Source organism: Poecilia formosa, unplaced genomic scaffold (assembly GCF_000485575.1).
Source record: "Poecilia formosa unplaced genomic scaffold, Poecilia_formosa-5.1.2 Scaffold73, whole genome shotgun sequence".
Taxonomy (NCBI): Eukaryota; Metazoa; Chordata; class Actinopteri; order Cyprinodontiformes; family Poeciliidae; genus Poecilia; species Poecilia formosa.
The window spans coordinates 1,084,416-1,103,986 of NW_006800012.1; the positions used below are offsets into that span (position 1 = coordinate 1,084,416).

The following is a 19,571-nucleotide window of genomic DNA, read 5'->3' on the forward strand; positions in this document are numbered from 1 at the left end:
AGCAATATACCAACATGTTGTTTAGCAGAAGCTAATGTTAAAGCGTTACATTGAACAAATTGATTTCCAACATTTGTCACAACACAGTACAGTGTTGTCAACAGGGTTACAGTATTCACACCTACCTCTGTGGTATGCCCCTCAGGAAGTCATTCTTTGGAGCAGATCTTTCACTCATGGTTTCAGCTTTACCGTCGTTGAGTATTGCTAACTTTGTTGCTAATTTTGCCTAATTGACCACATTTTTCATCCAGAAAGTAGATCTACAGGCTGTAGTTGTACGGCAGTAATTTTGAGTACATAATAAACATCATTTGCTGCACAAGTTCACAGGTGGAGATTGTAAGCAAAGGAAATGGAATAACTGAGTAAATAATTACAAAGTAATGTTTTAAATCACCTGTTACTGAGCACTGATAACATCCAGTTCTTTCTGTGTGCTCAGTTCCAATTCTTTGAGAGACGCGTAATTACAATAAACGGCAAACTAAACCAAGAGAATTTCTTTTTCAGTCCACTGAAACCGAGTTTCTTAATAAGAACCAGCACAAGTATTTCCAGGTGTTGAGAAAACCTGCATTTAGAATGACTTAGCGCTCCAGGTAGCACTGAATTCGCCGAAAGTAAAGGCGTACCCTTAACCCTGCCTTACACTTAATTTTTCCCAGTATTTGTGCCTCATGGCCTGACAAATTCAGTTGCAGTCAAGCTCTAATGACTCCATGATCTGAGCTGAGTCAGAGAGGCAACCACGAAGAAAGGCGTTGAGAAAACCTGCAATCAGAGTGATTTGAAGCTCCAGGTAGTACTGTAGCTGCTGAAAGTGAGGAGGGAGACCTGTGAGTGAGGTGAGTGCGGGGGTGTAGACCGCAGTGCGTTTCATCCTGTGCTGCTGCTTCTGTGGCACAGCTTGGATTATCACTGGCGTTATGGTCCGGGGCAAGGCTTTCATGCCGCCACCATGGTCAAATGCCTTTGATACGGTTGGCCAGACCTCCCCCCCCTAAACCCCAGGCAGCACAAATCCAAAGGAAGAGCACAGCAAGAGGAGAGTAAAAAAAGGCACCAAAAGAGACAGTGAAATCATATGAAGTTTTTTTTATTTGGTGGGTTGGTGTGTGTGCTTCTTCGTGTGTGTTCAAAGTCACCCCACATGGTATGATCATACTCCGTGTGATGTACTCGGTGTGTGTGTGTTTTCGAGCCTCCTCCCAGAGAGGTGGAGCGTGAAATCAGGTCTCTCTCTTTCCTTGGGTCTTGTTTCCACCGACTCTTCTTCTGTGTGTCACCATCTGTCCCTCCCCTGAAACCTCCGACGCTCTATTACTCTCCCAGTCACTGACCTTGCTATCACCCATTTCACACCAGCCGCTCCATCAGCGTCCGCGCTCCTGCTTGTCCTTGTCACTCCTCCTGTATTTCTCTCTGCTCGTCTCTGTCCCTTCTTCTCCTCTCGGCCTCTCATCTTTTCCCTCTTTCGCAGGGAGACAGTTTTGTGTAATTAAGTCCATAGCAGTGCCTTTGGTACAACCTGCTTCGCCATCCTGATGGGCAAATTAAAAATTGATTTCTTCGATTGATTCTGTGCACTGGGTGAATGCGCTTGCCCTCATCTTTGCCCTCACTCGCTCCTACTATTTTCTGTCTCTCTTTTATTCTGTCCTCTTTTTTCCACATTGATGTGCTTTCTTCTTATCTGCAGTTCCTTCTAGTCTCACGTTCATTGCTCTATAAAATCTACGGGAGCTCGTTCACCAGCAGCTCATAGACACCACAAGTTAACTTTTACTTACATTTCTTGCCAGCATGAGGCTACCAGAGGTATGTTAGCTGACAGAAGTGGTCCTTTGCTGCTGTAGTCCCTTTACTCTAGTAGTAGTACTCTCATCAACAACTCTATAACTCAGTCTACTTATCCTTTCCATCCAACCGTCGATAACTGCTTACTTTCTGTTTTTCGGACCACTCTTTTTAAACTGGAGAAATGGTTCTCAGGTCACATTTAAAGCCCGTCTCTTAGGCAGTTTTCACACCAATTTAGTAGACTTGGTTCAAGTGAAGACCAAAACTGCAACATTGCTTGCATTTTCAGCTGGTGCAGTTTGCTTCCACACTGCAGTGTGTCAAATGACCCAAACCTTTTGAAAAACCTGCTCACCTCCTCAGCAGGAACAACACGAAAACCTCTGAAGAAGACATGAGCGCAACTTCCTCCTTCAAACGTAAGCGAAAATAGAGTGGCGTCAGATTTTAGTGGTTGTAGGAGTTCGGCTTTGTCATCGGTAATAAACCATGAGCCATTTGTCCTTTGAGCGCATTTGTTTTGGTTGTATTTACCCAGAATGCTCTGCGCTCTAGTCTGCTTCCTGCTTTTGGAGCGGTCTCCAGCCCGCTTGGCGTTCACATATGCATTTAAACCGCACTTCAACAGAAACCAGACTGATGTGTTTAGGCAGACCAGAGTGTCATTTTATGGCCCCGTCAGAGTTAAATTGCGCATCTCGCCAAAGGAACCAGACTTTCTAGGCAAATGAACTAAACTTTGATTAAACCAGATTTAACAGCTTTATGTGTACACTTTCCATACTTACCAAATTCAAGCAAAGAAAATTGCAGAAGTTAAGAGTTGGTGGCGATAAAAAAGCAACTGCAAAACAAATGAAATAATGAGATGAACAATGCTATTCATCACTCATTCTGATGTTCCTGGAGTTTAGCTGCTCTCATCAACCATGCTCATCAAAAACCTAAGAGGGAACTTCAGGTTGTTTTGCATTGGTGTAAAATGAATCCTACCAGGCTGACTTTTGTGGAAACTAAAATAAAAACCTGAAGACACACATAAATATTTACCTTCGTCTTAAAGCTTTTTCCTCCTCTGCACTCTTTCTTTCACTTCTTTACACATTATCTCAGGCAAGTTCACGCCTTATTAGCTGCCAGTTTTAGTGTTATCGTGGCTAATTACCAGGACTAATCTCTGCTAATGACAACATTAGGAGGTGTACAGTACTTTGCGGTGGAGCTGCCAATTGAGAAGATGATCAAAGCAGCCTGAAGTCCAAGAATTGAGTTGCTCTTGCTGAACATTCTGTCTTTGGTTTAAAAAAGAGAGGTGAAACGGAGAGAGAGACTCTTACAAGAGGAAAAAAGTAGGATTCAGAGCAATAGTAAGAAATGCTCTACATATATACATACTGTATAGGGGTGCACAGATTGCTGTTTCCAAAATCTGTCTTGCCAATTCCGATTTTGACAGATACTAATATTTTTTTGTTGGACATGTTGCTAAAAAAGACAGTTTAACAATGTTCAAGGGTGGGATGAGTATTGTTAACCACGCCTGTAAAGACGTGACCTGATGAGCATTTATAGCAGCTAGTCATCCCTCACTGCAGCGCAAAAGGGGCCAGTGGATGATTTTCAGGCATTCATGAAGGAACATGAGCAGTTTCTCATATAAGTATCAGCCAATCACACAAAATTAACCCTTTGAGTCCTAAGTTTCAAATCTCTGCCTGGATATTTTTCCTTATTTTAATTGTACAAAGTTCTTTAAATGTCCTGTAAGTAAATATATTTGCCCATTTATCCATAACAACTGGAACTTGTAATATCTTGCAGTTATTTTCGCAATCTACCGTCTACTAAAAGAGAGCCCCTCAGATTCATTTCACTTCTTGCTACGTCGATAGTGAAATTACCGTAACAATATTGAAAAGCGCAACGTCTCCCCTTTCAGGAACCGTTGGAATTTTTCAGATGGCTCAAAGTGTCGCGGATTTATGGTACTGCAAATTTGGCTGTGTCGTCACCGATCCGTTCAGTCTGGAAGGGTTAAAGAAATAATTGTCTATTTATGAGGGCCACCCCAATATTTCCTTCCCTTTCTACCCAAAAGGGGAAGAAGTAATCAAGCTACGGTCACCATCACTAATCAGGTAGAAAGAGCAGGTGGCTTCCCTGTGATTTTGCAGCAACCAAATGACCTCCTTAACATTGTAGCTTGGATACCGGCATTAAAAAAAATAAAACAAGAGAATGTAGAAAAGGCATTCTTCCACTCAGATGACTCTTACCAGGTTTGTGTAGGTGTGTGATTGAGCACAAGGAGTGAAACAGGAAAACCAAAAAAAAAAACAAAATGGAGAAATCTCAGCTTTTTTTGCAGTGTTACCTTGAGGATGGTCTGTCGAACGCTGTGTACTTTGTGCTCAACAAATGAAAACAAAGTCAGAACTAAAAACACAAGAGTTTATCTTTCCTGCAGCTGCTAATTTGTTCTGAGTACACTCGGTAAGGCGCAGAGGTTCACACACTTAAAGCGCAAACGATAAAGCTGTATTCCATCAAAGGCATTCGGAGACCTTTAGTCTGCAGGCAACATTCACGCTAGTCTGCTTTTGGTTTTCCCCCAGAGACTTTTTTTTTTTTGCGCGTTGTCTTGTCGTTTATTTTGTCGCTTCGTTCCCTGAGCGGCGTTTCATTGGTGCAACAAAATGGTTTGCACTTTTTCTGTTTTTTTGGAGAAACGGTGAGGAGTTCATAAAGTGTTAATCGCGGATTGATGTGCGCCCCCACACGGCCCTGACTCTCGGCATTAAAATGAATGAAGGCACGTCTCGGATAACGCATCGGCCCCGAGTGGTCGCTCGATGTTTGAGTTTGAGGCGAAAAGACTTTTTCCTCAACAAATAATTCAGCGTCAGTAAACCAAATATTTATCTGACTTAGATGTCTCGTTAGAGGTTCTGTCCACCTAATGCAAGTTCTGAACTAGAAAGCCAAGAGAAGTCTTCTCCTTTTTTACCCATTCAGCTATTTTGGGCACTCTGGCTACCCTTGGAATCTGATTGGCTACCCCCACCAGAGCTGTCAATCTTTGTCTTCATATCATACAGTACACAGATAAGAGTTTTGGCCACACTCCATGTCAGTAGATGACAGAAATGCTCCATTTTGTTGTTTTACAACCACCATTAATAGTTTTTGTTATTGATTGTTTCAATCTATTTTTTAAAATAAATTTAAATTAATTGATGTTTACATGCAAGTACATGAGATTATGGCCAAGTGACCAATTTCCATCCCAGTCCCATCAGCAGATTGATGTTTATGATGTGTAATAATAATGAGAAAAAGCAGCCTCCCATAAAATGCTGCACACATAAATCTCTTCATAATGAAATCAATTTTATCATTTTCTCATAAAGGAGAAAATTTGTTAATCAAACAGTTGTTTTGCAATGTGTAGTCGTTGGTGGTTCAATAATTTTCACTTTAAGTTGAGTAGAGTTAGCATTATGCCGCTTAAAATAGAGCTGAAAACAATGAAGCTACACTAAGCTAAAAAGGCTAAATTTGTGACTGCAAATATTAACCTGTTCTAGGCTGGTGTTGTACAAAGTGGGGGCCACCAGGGGCGCTGTGGAGGCCTCGGAAAGTGCCACGTGCCTCTGCATACATGTACAGTTTGATACTGTGACATAGTGTTTTCTACAGCTATTTTAGGTATTTGGACCAACAACTGGCCACTGTAGTTCATAAGGCAGTACTAAGTGTTATATTTAAATATTTAATGGCTGATTTCATATTTAAAATTAGCCATTTTAAATATAAAAAATGGCTAAGTGAGACGTGTGCTTACAAAAGCACACTTCTCATATGCCAAACCCTGCTGTGCCATCTCTCCTACAGGTGGTGTACAAGAACAACGACTTCAAACTGGAGCTCTCCCGGCTGGCCATCGACCGCGACCCTAAGATCACGCTGCACGGTGACCTGGTGTTCCGCTGCGAGGACGTGGCGGCTCTCGACCCCGTCACGTTCGAAGCTCCCGAAGCTTTCATCTCGCTGCCAAAGTGGAACACCAAGAAGACGGGCTCCATCTCCTTCGACTTCCGCACCACCGAGCCCAGCGGACTGCTGCTGTTCAGCCACGGACGTCCTCAAGGGCCCAAAGAGCAGAAGCCCGGGAGGGAACTGAAGACCGATTACTTTGCTATGGAGCTGCTGGACGGATATTTATACCTGCTGATCGATATGGGCTCTGGAAAAACAAAGCTCAAGGCCAGCAACAAGAAGGTCAATGACGGAGAATGGTGCCATGTGGATTTCCAGAGGGAAGGGAGGAAAGGTGAGGAAGCAGGATGAGCCGGAGAGAAATAATCCGGAGCTGCAGAGAGTAGGGGTTGTGTTTTTTTTGTTATAGTGTTTCTGGAAAATGTGATGATTACAGTGAATATATGCAGCAGAGATGCAAGAAGAGACATTTAAATTGCTTGAAAGACCAAATGTCAGTTGCTAGTCCCATAGTGGAATATTCTTGCTTTGGAAATTTTGTGAAAATTAAAAAACAAAAGTGATGTAAAAACAAATCCAATGGTGCCTCTTAGAATAGAAAAGAACAGACTTTATTGTTGAAGGGTGTATATTGCACAGCAGGCCAGCAACTGCCCAAACAGACAATAAATACACACATTATTCACATAAGCAGCTAGAAATGTAGGCTTAACATACACAACAGTTTGAAGAAACAACAAAATACCAAAGTTATTTCAACAAGAGGTACAAAAAAAAAAAAAAAAAAGGAACAATCAACAGTAAGAGACCGGGTAACATTATAATAATATTTAAGAAAATATGTCAAGACAGGATTAAGGATTACTGTGTCTATGTGTTTTACATCATTATATTTACCTCTACACAGCACTAAAACAGCTTTTATGTGTAGTGAGAGAGTTTTGCTCTCATGTACTTTTGAATACAAAATACTTTATCGTAACTGAACATGGTTAACTTGGAGTCTTCACTCAGTTACGGGATCCACACTGAAGAGCTGCTGTAACACACACTGCACTGTAGCCAATCACACATCCTGCCTGATCAAGTTGATTCAAAATGAGCCGATTTTGGTTTACAACCAAATTTCTTTGGCTAACTGACAGAAAAACACGGTTCCGGGTGTTAATGTTGTCGAGTTTCTCAGTCACGTGTGCCTGCAGTTTGGAGAAAGTACAGAAAAAATGAGCATTTTCAAAGAGAAAGGGCCATGTAGTCCAAGAAAAGCATCAAAGTGTTGGGACATAATGCTCCAAGCAACACGCTTTGAAAATAGCAATGTGCATGACAAAAGAAACGAAAGACAAATTGGCAGCGACAGGAGACAATATTTGTCAGGAATTTGCAAAGAAAAATGGCAAAAAAAAAAAAAAAAATATTAACATCTAAAGAGAACACAGAGTCCCACTGGGTTAACAAGAAGGGGCTATGCACTGTGGACGGTTAACTCAAAGCAGGAATGAGAATGCTGGAGCCCAACCCATTCTGCTTTTGATTATGCATTATTGCAGCCAAACACCTTTACTGATGGTTTTGGTTCATGAATTCCTGACAGATTTCAGAATTCTCTTGATCTTAACATAGATGTGTTATGCACTGCAAAAATACTATTTATTGTCAAATCTTAAAGAAAAGTATCCATGAAAATTATGCAATGTTATTGATTTTACAGTTTTGCCAAGTGATCATAAGGGTCAAATAATTCACTTCTCAATGTTTTGTTGAATTTATTGGACAAATAAGGGCAGGAATGCACTAATATTAAAAAAAAAAAGTTTAATATTGATATTAAAATTGGTGTTATGGTCAGTAACAGATATCTATCAATATTATTTCCTTACCTTTTTAACAACATGGAAAAACAACTGCAACACATTGACCATTGTCTCTGTGTTTAAGATAATCACACACACATCCTATGGTCCATCTCAATCACCAGCTGCATTTCCATTTACACATGTGTGCAAGTCCTTGTCAATATTTTTGCTAGTGTGAAAAAAGCGAAATTTGTAATTGCAGTGTTTCCATTAAATAAGAATACAAATGAAAATCACACGATCAAAGTTGTTCACGTGACAAGTCATTAAAAATCATGGCAGCGACAGATGTAAACAGTTGCACATTGTCTGAAGAAACATAAACAAACCATCATCCTCTTACTACTTCCCGTCGTCGTCTTCTAGGTTTTTACCTTTCGTAACATCCACCTTTTGATCCTGTGACTTGTGTGATGTGAAAAAAATGTTTCCTTTGTAGTTTTTGAAATTCATCTGTTTCAGTATGGCTGAAAGAACATACTCATCCTGATGCAAAAAAAACAACAAAAAAAAAAACAATTTACCGGTATTGAATTTTTTATTTTTCAAAATTGGCATGTTTCTATTGGGTGGGTTAATTTTTGCTATTTCAATTTGTGCAGTTCTATGGTTCATGGAAATGCCAAACACACACACAAAGAGCAACAAGATGGAAATAAATATTGGTTATTAATATCGGCACATTCACTCTCATCGGACTAATACCGATAAGTCTAACATCGGCCGAAACTGATGTTGATGTCGGTATATCATACATCCCTAAGTATAAGGACAAAAAGTAGCTAGATCATCAGATTAGGAGTGCATGATTATAGCCAAATCTGTTTCTCACAGACAATTATGACACATTCAGTTTACGCTACACCATGCTACACAATAGTAACAAAATCACTTGTGGTACACCTTAAAGTATCCATGCTTTTCATGGCTGTGATGTCTTGAGGTGCCTCTGGACTCGACCAGGAGTACGTTTCAATCCATGGCGTCTGATGAATGATCCGTAGGCGTTAAAGCACCTTGTGGACATGATACCTCCTCCTAATGGTGCAGCATAATGAGAAAGGGTGTGAAGGAGCGCCGGTGTGTATGTGCGCGCATGCGATCCCTGCGCTGCTCCTGCTGTAATAGGCTTTTAATAGAAAATTAAGATGGAGTCGTTAATCACAGAAGGAGAGGAGGCATTTTGTTTCACCCACTCCCTGCTGCATTCTGCTTCCCTTCTCTTCTATTTAGCCTATTATAGAGACATTAGACACACACATGTGCTCACACACTCTTCTGTCATCTATCCTGTTTGCCTTTTCTTTCTTCTGTCTTAGTTGTGCGACCCTGATTTTTCAGGCCCCTCGCACTCATTCCTCACACTTGATCTTACTTTATTTCTTTTTCTGCCTATCTGGAAAAAAAGTTAATCATTTTTATGGCTTGTTCTACAGTAAAACACATAAATTAAATTTAGTCTAAAATTACAGAATGGAAAGTAATAAACAGCAAATTATTAATTTCCCTTGTTCTTATACGAGATCTTTTCCTCTCATTACTTAACTCTAACTAGTGTCCTTGTCTGTGTTGGTCTCCTTCAGGGTCTATCTCCGTCAACAGCCGCAGCATGCCCTTCCTGTCCCCAGAGGGCAGTGAGATCCTGGACCTGGACAGTGACATGTACCTGGGCGGACTGCCCGAGTCCAAGTCGGACCTCATCCTGCCGCCGGAGGTCTGGACGGCGCTCCTGAACTACGGCTACGTCGGCTGCGTCCGCGACCTGTTCATCGACGGCAAGAGCCGTGACGTCCGCCGCCTGGCGGAGATCCAGAGCGCTCTGGGCGTCAGCAGCTTCTGCACCCGTGAGCTGCAGAAGCGCTGCAGCAGTGCCCCGTGTGGCAACGGCGGCCTGTGCAAGGAGGGTTGGAACCGGTACATATGTGATTGCACTGGCACGGGATACCTGGGTACCAACTGTGAGATAGGTAAGGACCGCATCAAAAAAACATACCAGGGCATTTGTAGACATTAAAGGTGCAGTTATTATATGTTCACATAATATCATTTTGTAGCATCAATCAAGTAACTCATGTCACCTTCTGCTGTTTAAATATGTCAAATATGACTGAAAACAAATATGACATCACAATTTACTGGCTTGAAATTGGGCCTCTGTCTCTTTAAAAAGGCCCTGCTCTTTACAAAACCTTCAGTACGTCATTGCATCAACATTCCTCTATTAAGCATTTACAAATATTCATCAGAGCACTGGACTGTGAAATGGTTGTTATAATGAGCTCAGCAGATGCAGCGATTCTCCCAGGTGTTTGCTATTTGCTGCTGGCTAGTCTGAAGGAGCTGAGTAGGCATCTTGGAAACTGCAGGTCCAAGGAGGAGCTTTATGAGTTTTACACCATGTTATAATGCTATGCCCTCATCAAAATCAAACCTGCAGTGTTGCCTTAATTCATTAATGCATGTTTGACAAATATATTAATCTCCCATGGCAACCATTCAGCTGTGCAAAAAGCCTGAGTGAAACCTGCGCTGCCTTCAAAGCTTCACAGCTTTCAAGTTTCTGAGCTTTTGTCTCACGGAGCAGCCTTCCACTGCCACTCCCCCACTCAACTCCTTCAGACTAGCCAGCAGCAATTAGCAAACACCTGGTGGAACATCAGCTGAGCTCATTATAGGAGCTACTGCTCAGTGAATCACTGGTAAAAACATTGCTCAAGGGTTAATAGAGGAGTCACGTTGTGATGACTTCCTGAAGTCGGAGTTTCAGAAAGAGTAGAAGCTTCTTAAAGAGACGGAGGCCCAATTTCATGGTGAAGTCTAATTTCTTTTAAGTCATGTTTGATATATACAGCATTTTTTTCTATGAAATGGCACTATGTGGCTGTAAAACACATAATACTGCCCCTTTAAGAAAAAGTTTTGAAATTGTCTGTTTTGGAGAGTCAAACAATACACATTTCCACAGCATTTTATGTCATTTTTTCCCCCCTGCTCATTGACATAATTAAGCGGCTGCTGTTATAGTGGGAGTGAAAGCTCCAGAGGGAGTTGTGTCTGAACCGATTGCCGCCCGAGGCTCGGTTGCAGTGGGGTCCGGCGGTTGAGCGGGGGCCAGGCTGAGAGGTTGGCAGCAGTGTGGCAGTGCAGCCGGGCTTATTGCCACCATCTGTGCCTGTCACACAAACCAAGGCGGGTGGGTGGGGGTGATACGCCAGGGGGGCCGCGGGTTGAGCTAGTCAAATAGGACCATACTGCTTCTGAGCAGTTCTGGGAATATCACTCTTGTTTTTTTGTTTTTTTCTTCCTTTCTTTCTTTTTTTTTTCCTTTTGCACGTCTGTGGAGGCAAGCAGGCATGGCAGTATCAAGAGTTTGAGGGACAAGGAGGGTAATGAGGGAAACAGAGATTGGATTCAAATCAGGACAGCTGAAGCAGACGATGACATTTCTTCATTTTGAAGGGTGATATGTTCGCAGTTTAGTCCTCAGGTGCTCCAATCGCAGGTGGGCTTTCTCTATCGCTCTTCTGCCATCTAGTGGTGTTCAGTGTTACCGCAGGAGCAAGACAGTTTTCTAACAACCACCCACACACCGACTTTGTGTCAGGGAATTACATTTTGTACACAGACAGACCAAAGCAGACCGACTCAGAAACAACAGAGGACGGTGGTGAGGGTTGCCAGAAGGAATCAGACTTCTTAATGCTGCAAAATGATTATTATTTGTATTGTTTTGAGCTGTATGTTTGCCAGAAGGTGGTTTTGTTCAGCACCCTGTTTTTACCTGAATCTCGGCTCATAACTGGGATTTTTATTCCCATCTCAGAACATGATGTGCTCGTGCTCTACGTGCGAACACCTGATGTGAGTGACTCACATCAGGCTGTGGTGAAACATGTGAATTCGTCGTGCTAGATAAGAGCAGCCCTCGGGGAACTGTCAGTCTCCTAGGCAACTTTCATTATACGTGCATTAATCACAGCTGCATGTCAAATTTAAAGTGTGCCTTCTGGAAATCGAAAACAAGCAGTGCTTGACATTTTGTCCCCTTAGTCTGAGATGCAATCACAAATAAACACTAATCTCTCTGCTCTTATAAGTCAGTATTACACTGTAATTGTAAAGATGGAGAAATGAATGCAGTGTGTGTTTGATCTTATTTCTGCAGGTTTTTTTGGGGCCTTTTTTTTTTTTTAGACCTTGCAGAGCAACACGAGACTATTGAAGCTTATACATCCTTTTGCTAATTTGTTTCTGGAAAACAGATCCATCTCAGTCAGAGTGGATACAGAGGATCTCTGATAATTAGATTTTAAGTCTTACAGCAGCCTCTCAGTTGGATTTAGACCTGATATAAATAAATGTTTGCCTCAGATTGTCTCTCATAATGCTTCACATGAACAGTGGTTTTCTTTTTGCCACAGTAAAGGACAGACTTATGGAGTGTACTACTTAGTTGTTGTTTTTTTCAACAATTTGTATGGCATCACATTTGTGCCAAAAACCTGTGGAGCGTATTAAGCTACAACGACAATGCGGTTTATTAAATGAGAGAGCATGTATCGCTGATCGCTGGCGTATTCCCAGGCGCACAAATGCAGCACACCGAGAAGTAAGTAACAATAAAGAGTTCTAGTACACTAGCAGAAAGTAAATTTAGCTATACCCTGGCTACAAGTCTCTGGATAATTCTTTAAAGGTGTCACCAGCTACCTACTAAAATAAATGCTAAAATAGCAAACTTCTTTTTGTTACCTTCATATTTTTCTTTTTCATCCTCCTCTTCTATGTTTTAAATCCACATCATTCTCTCCTTCTTCTACAGTTAAGACCAAATCTAATGGCGGAGGTAAAAAAAAAAAATCTGTCCAATCGGATGATTCAGGACTAAAGTTAAACTTTACTAATTTATTAATTTATTAGTTCACTGGTCTACCAGTGCTGGTGCTCTAGTTCAGTAATTCTAGTCTACGAGTACTACTGGATTCATGGGCCTCTTTTAATAAATGCAATGTTGTGATTTCCTAATACGCTCCACAGGTTTTTGGCACAAATGTGACGCCATAGTTTTCTACCTCCCTAACTGTGACTCTGCAGTTTTTCTCAAGCTGTCAGCAGCCATTTGGTTTCTTGTCAGATCACTGCCAAGCTATCGTAATGACTGAAAGTACTTGTTTGCATTGGTGACGGTGGCAGCTCACCAGTTACAGGAGTTCCTTCTGTAACTGCTGAGCTGCTGGTTTGAGCCCAGCTCCGTCCGTGTCTGTTGTGTTCTTGGACAAGAAACTTCATCCACCACGCCTGCTGATGGATGAATTCACTTAGTTTACGTGGTTGTTGACGTTAGGGTATCATCTCCACTTGGGTTACATTTACAAATCAGCATATCCTCTTTATGTCTCATCCTCTTCCACCCTGTGTCTCCCTCCTGTGCAGAGGCAACCGTTCTGAGTTACGACGGCAGCATGTACCTGAAGATCATCATGCCCATCACCATGCACACGGAGGCCGAGGACGTGGCGCTGCGCTTCATGTCGCAGCGGGCGTACGGCCTGCTCATGGCCACCACCTCCAAAGAGTCGGCGGACACCCTGCGGCTGGAGCTGGACGGAGGCCGGGTCAAACTCACTGTCAACCTCGGTAGGCCATTTTCATTCGTCGTCTTCCATTTTCTTCCCCTCCCTCCACCCCCCCACCCCATCATTCTCCTTTTCGTACTGACTATTCTTGTTAAATGATGGAGAAAAGTTTCTAAATTTGACAGTGCAAAAAAATTGAATAGTTCATTACACCTGTCTACTGGTGAGCCTGTTTGTTTTTGTAACCAAACAAAACAAAAAGTCCAAACTTAACTGCATAAGTTTGGACTTAACTTATGCAGTTAAGTCCAAACCGCTGGCAGGTGTATGGGTTCACTTAAAATTGTAATTTTCCTCTCATATTTATTCTGACTGGAAGTTTTTCCATGCTTTGGGGTTGGACAGTCCGAATAAAATCGGATCAAACATGAAATAATCAACTAATGTAGTAATTATTTAAGTGTTAACTGGAGCAGACAGAGTAAAAAAAAAGCCAATGGCAACATATTCAAAGAAAGTGAAAGATTAGGGTGATGACATGGAGGTCATTCAAACACTTGGAGCTCATCATCAATGATAGTCAAAATAGATATAAGAAGGTTCTGATGTTTATGAAGTTTAAACAAATGTTTTTGGTCAAATGACAATACGTGACTTTAAATCTATATCTGACAGGTGTTTTACGTAATTTGGGGCTTAACTGTGTATTCAAAATGAATGACCGGAGTGCTCACAGGCAACTTAACAACACGGAGGAAAAAAATCTAGAAACTTTTCCTCCACAGATTGCAGTTTTGCTTTAAAAAAAAGACAAAGAGAAAAATCCTGCATATAAAAGCATCCCTTGCATTCGGTCCCCAAGGTGAGCCACCCTCCTGTAATTCCTCTTCATATTCTTCAATCCCTCTCCATCCAGTGTTTTTTTTTCTCTCCTCCATGAGGTTCTCAATCTCCTAACCTTGTCAAAAAGATCCATCTCTAATAATATCCATGGCCTGGCCCTGGGTCTCAACCCTTCAGCCTGTCTCTAAAAGGCCTCAGGGTGACTTGCACCTGTCTCTCTCTCTCTCTTTCTCTCTCTCTCTCTTTCTCTCTCTCTCTCTCTCTCCATATTTTTATGGAGTTAGCTGGGAGGAAGGTCAGTTCCACTTCTTCTCACTTGAAATTTAGTTCATGAATTCTGTCATTACCGACCAGCTTAAAGTGGAGAAATTTATAAAATAAGCTAAAATGTATCTTTCTTTCTTTTTTCTTTTTTTTTTTCTTTTTTTCCAAGAGAAGGTCAGTGAAATCCTACAAAGAGAACATTTTGGAAGTTGTATTGTTTCGGATTAGAGGCGGACTACTGGAAGCCAGACTTGTTTTATTTCTGTTTTATGGAGCTAAATTAATCACTCCAGCCTGTGATGGAGCTGCCACAAAACGGCACCGCTGCTCTCATTAGATTTCAGGGTTTTTAAATGTTTCTAGGAAAAGAAGAAAATGTCCATTTAACTTAGTGTATTACAGGAGCACAGCCTACAAAGTTAATATTTTTAGAATCCAGTAACTTGTGTGAGTGCATGTCTGTTAATGCTGTTAATGGTTTTCGGCTCCTGGGCCAAATCAAAAATACAATTTTTCCAATAAACCTGGTTAATGCTCAGATATCCGAGACTTTCTTCTGCCTTGAACGGAGAATTACAATTTTGATTCTGTGATATTTGGATATTTCTGCTGTATTACAATTTATTTGATAATTCACACTTAAATAAACCAATAGCTTCACAAGTTGGTCAAACATGGAAAAACAACTTTAATGTATTTAATCAGTGCAATTAAGATTATAACAGCCAATGTAGAGAAAGTGCAATTAGGAATTGTAGATAATAATAATAATAATAATACTTTATTGATCCCCTAAAGGCTGTGGAAATTTACTTTGTTCCAGCATAAGATAAATAATAAAGCATGATGTTGTGCAGAGAAAGCATAGAATTAGACTGAATAGATTTGCCCTAATAGATCGTAAACATGTCGTGCACTTACAAATCTTGTATGTTTCGTGAATCTTTTTGGGACTAATTTAGCTCCATAATGTTTCATTAGAGTGAATATTTACATGGGTGAGACGGGCCTGACCTGCTCCCTTTTCATACACTAAGTCAGTATTTGACGAGCATGACAGAGGTGCATCAGGTGGTAACGCTAAAGCCATCCAATGAGACGGCAGTAAAATAAAAAAAAAATTAAAAATCCCTCACTCTCTCTGAACTTCATCATTCTCAGGCCCAGTTCCTCCACCTCCTCCTCCTCCACTTTCTCTCTCTCTATCTCTTCGTCACTCATGAACATCCCATCTAGCCAGAACTCAGACGATGGAACTTTTCATCCCTTCAACGGCCTGTATGTCTGCGGCCCTCGGATCAAACAGCCAGAGAGACCAGCTCACAGCTGGAGCAGCTGCAGCCATGCTGCCACCTACAGACTCCAGCCAGGCCGCGACGCACCGGGCTTCATTTTACTACCGACTCTGTTAGACACAGCCCAGGAAATAGTCATTGCTCTTCACTTTTTTCCACATTTTTATGTTACAGCATTGTTCCAAATTGTTTCAAATTGATTTATTTTCTTGAAAAATTAGCTGCGTACCAACTGAGCATTTCATTGCACAATTTGACATTCAGAAAATAAATTTGCTCAATGGTAATGACATTTTTGGTGGGGTTATTTTTGGTCGTATCGAAATTGGTTTATTTTGGGAAAATGCAACGGAAACACTTTTTTCACATCACACAAGTCACATCATCGACAACCGGAAGCTGCCACTGGCGAAAACCACGAAGAAGAAGACGACAGGAAGTAGTTGGAGGATCATTTAATGGCTTTTCGTGTGAACAAACATACTCATGTGTGATTTTTAATTGTGATTCTTATTTAATGAAAGCACCAAAATTACCAAATTGTGTGTTTTTGACACTAACGGCACCACTGACAAAGTTCTGCACAAATTTGTAATGGAAACGCAGCTAATTTGGAAAAAACAAGGAGTTTTTTTTTGTTTTGTTTTTTTGCTAATTTATTAAAAATAGAAAAGTTTCTTTTAGTGCAGAGAGATTAACTATATTTTAAAATGTTGAAAACTTTCAAAAACACCCAAGTCCTCGTTTGTCCCGACGGAACCCGGGACAACGAACTTACAACGAAGCTGCGCTGCATCTCTGCCACACGTCTCCGCGGTGACGCTGGTCTCTGGCTGTTTGTGTCCACTATTCTGTAGCGGTTGACAGCTCTAGACCACAACCGAGCCACAATGCCATTTGCACACGTGCTTCATGTTTCAGGACAAGAAACTTAAGCTGAACTGAAAGATGAATTCAAAGGGTGTAATGAATCGACGCATAAGTGGTTTTTAATTCCCTTTACTTAGTAACCTCCAGCTTAAGGGATTTTGTGGGTCAGTTTAAACTAAGCAAACAGAATCATTTGCTTGATAAAGTAAGAGTAAGATGATGAATTGCAACAGTTTTTCCCATATTTTTGTGCGCGTGTGCAGCAGGCATGCAGTGGCTGGGCTGTGCAGATCACCCTTTCTGTCTTTTACACTGTTGGGGTTTTTTCTCATGAATCAAAGTGCTGCAGAAGGTAAACGGAGCTTTAAGGAACAGGAAACGGGGCTGAAGTTAAAGTTCAAAAAGGCGAAATGCTTCACACGCCATAAAAGTTGAAGAAAACATTTGCATTTAGCAGTTTCAGTAATGTGTTCTTTTAAAAATGCCGTGATTTCAAAGTGAGGATTAACATATCCTCACTTTCTGCACTGCAAAATTCTCTCTTTAATCTCACTCTGTAGTTGTTATTTGGTCACATTCTACCTCCTAAAATGAAAACTATTTCAAAGAAACCATAGTAAAACCTCTGGGTGTAAGTCTTGCCTTCTCCTGTGCTTTCATTGGATGGAATAAAAGATGGATGTTGGGCGTTTTAGCGAGAGGGTGATCCTGACTAAGAGCCTGTCCCCGGATGGTGGCCTCAGAACAATGCTTGGTTGTCTGCAGAATGTACCTTGAAGGATGTAAAATGTCTTTTTTTTCTTTCTCTTTTCTTCTTTCTTTATTTTCTCTTTCTTTCCTCTGTTTCTATTTTTTTTCTACTCTCACCATTTCGTTCTCTCTCCCGCCAGATTGTATCAGGATAGACTGTAGCCTCAGTAAGTGGTTCTATCCATTTTTCTGACTAAAATGTGTACATATCTGTGTCTCCCTCCTGAGTTGTGCGTCGGCGCTCTCTTCGCTCTTGTATCACCGTGATTTACAACCGTTTCACGTTCCTTGTGTTTCATTTTTCTGTTGTCTTTAATTTCCATTAACTTCTTTTTTGTCCGCCTGTTTTTTTTTTGTTTTAAAATACTTTTTCTTTTTCTTCGTTCTGTTATTTTCTTTAAAAATGTCTGAACGTTTACTCTTTCTGTCACAGCTTTAACAAATGTCTCGCAAATATAATCATCAGACCTTTTTCATCCTGTAACATCCCACTTGCAACACCTTGAAATAATCTTTTCCTCTTTCTTATTATGAGTATATATTTTAATTTTTCTGTCAGCTCTATTTATAAGAAGAAAAAAAATGAGTCGAAGAAAAAGCCAGCTTGACTTTATGTCGCTCCTTTTCCGCCGTTTCGGGCCGCTTGAATGTGGGCCCCACATGTCTGCGCCCACAGGTGCTGCTTGTTTTCTGTGCGGGACAAATTGTAGCTTTGGCCCCCAGAAAGCTAATTGCGTCTCCACGGAGACGCGGCGTCGCCTGCCGTGTTGCTTGTTTTTTGGAGGGAGCTAATGTTTTTCTACCTCATGCAGACACAATGATAGCAAACTGTTATTTCTGTCATGGCCCCTGACAATTGAACAACTAGCCTGCAGGTAAGTGGTGCCCAGGTATGGTGATGAAAATAGAGAAAACCTCATGTTTGCAACTCTGTGTGTGTGTGTGTGTGTGTGTGTGTGTGTGTGTGTGTGTGTGTGTATGTTTGTTGATTTAATGAGCTCTTTGGAAACTGAGAAATGTGTGGGGAGGGGGGTTAACATGATGAGTTTAAGAGCATCTGAGGAGGCAGCAATTAGTGGAGTTCTTCTCCATGATTGGCAAGTTTTTCACCTACATTTTGTGTTTCTTTTAAAGTTGTCTTACTACAGTGAGCTTTCAATTTACACAATCAACTATCAATACAGTGTTTTATCAATACATTTGTTTTGTTTTTATACCAAATGCTAGTCTTTTATCGTTGTTTTTGGTATTAGCTACTTTTACACTGTTGGTATTTTTTGGATGTTGACTGGGATGACGCTCAACGTTTAGAAGAGACAATACAGCCAAGACACACTGAGTCTGCTGTAGTTGTCATGCAGGGCTGCTAGATGGCGCTGTGATGCCAACAATTCATTAAATTAGCATGCATTTGATCCTTAGATTAACCACTTTAGTAACCATAGCATCCAGCTACCCCGTTTCGGTCACCCATGCTAACATTCCTTATCAGGAATTGTGTTAAGCTGAACAGGGTGAGTAGAAAAAAAAGCACAACACAATGATATCCACCATTGTTTTTTTTTTTTAAGAGAAGAGCAGCTCACCTGTTAGCTGTGAGCTTGGTGTGTTCATGTTGAGAGAGGCTCGAGATGGGGCACGTCAGGCGTGCGTTCGTTTGGAGGGGCGAGTTTTGTCAGGCAAAATAATAAAAACGTGGGACACTGGTAATGTAGGCTTAAAAATCAAGAAGCGCCAGCTTGTGCCACACTATATACTCTGTAAAAAGATAAAATAAATGAAACAAAAATATTTCAGAAAGGAAACTTTTTAATCGTCTCTAGCACCACCTAGTGTCTTTTTTTTTTTTTTTTTTTTTTTTTTAGATAAACCTTGTTAAAAGTATGCATTTTTTTCTACTGTCATTTTATCTTTGATGATTGTATTTTTTATACATTGAAATAGGCCAGCTTTGCTTGCTATTTTGCAGCCCGGTTCCAATAATTTCAGATCAATTCAGTTTTATTTGGATTAAATTAAGTAAAACTGAATTGATCTTTCTTTAAAGACAAACAGATCCGATGTTGATCTTGCATTAATTAAAATCTGAATTCAGTTCCAGTTAATCCAGTTCATTCTGGTATCTCTGGTCTTAATTGTTGCATTTATTGAATTAAGTCTCTATATTACCCTTTCACAAATGCCAATATCAAGACACTTTACAAAATAAGAAAATGGCTTATTTACAGAAATATATTGTTCAAGTTAACCCAATCATACATTATATGAAAAGTAATTTACAGGTATTGCAATTTAATATATATATATATATATAT

At 40.7% G+C, this 19,571-nt stretch overlaps 1 protein-coding gene across 7 annotated transcripts in view; it reads left to right on the forward strand.

The window, feature by feature from the left end:
* Positions 1 to 19,571, forward strand: part of nrxn2b (neurexin 2b) — a 703,630-nt gene that overhangs the window by 260,122 nt on the left and 423,937 nt on the right. For 6 of the 7 annotated variants that reach the window (XM_016673326.1, XM_016673332.1, XM_016673331.1 and 3 more), the window contains 4 exons: positions 5,698 to 6,136; positions 9,242 to 9,625; positions 13,092 to 13,295; positions 17,397 to 17,423. In XM_016673326.1, coding sequence (XP_016528812.1) covers positions 5,698 to 6,136; positions 9,242 to 9,625; positions 13,092 to 13,295; positions 17,397 to 17,423 — 1,054 coding nt within the window. The remainder of the gene's footprint in view (positions 1 to 5,697; positions 6,137 to 9,241; positions 9,626 to 13,091; positions 13,296 to 17,396; positions 17,424 to 19,571) is intronic. The other variant, XM_016673328.1, reaches the window with a different exon arrangement.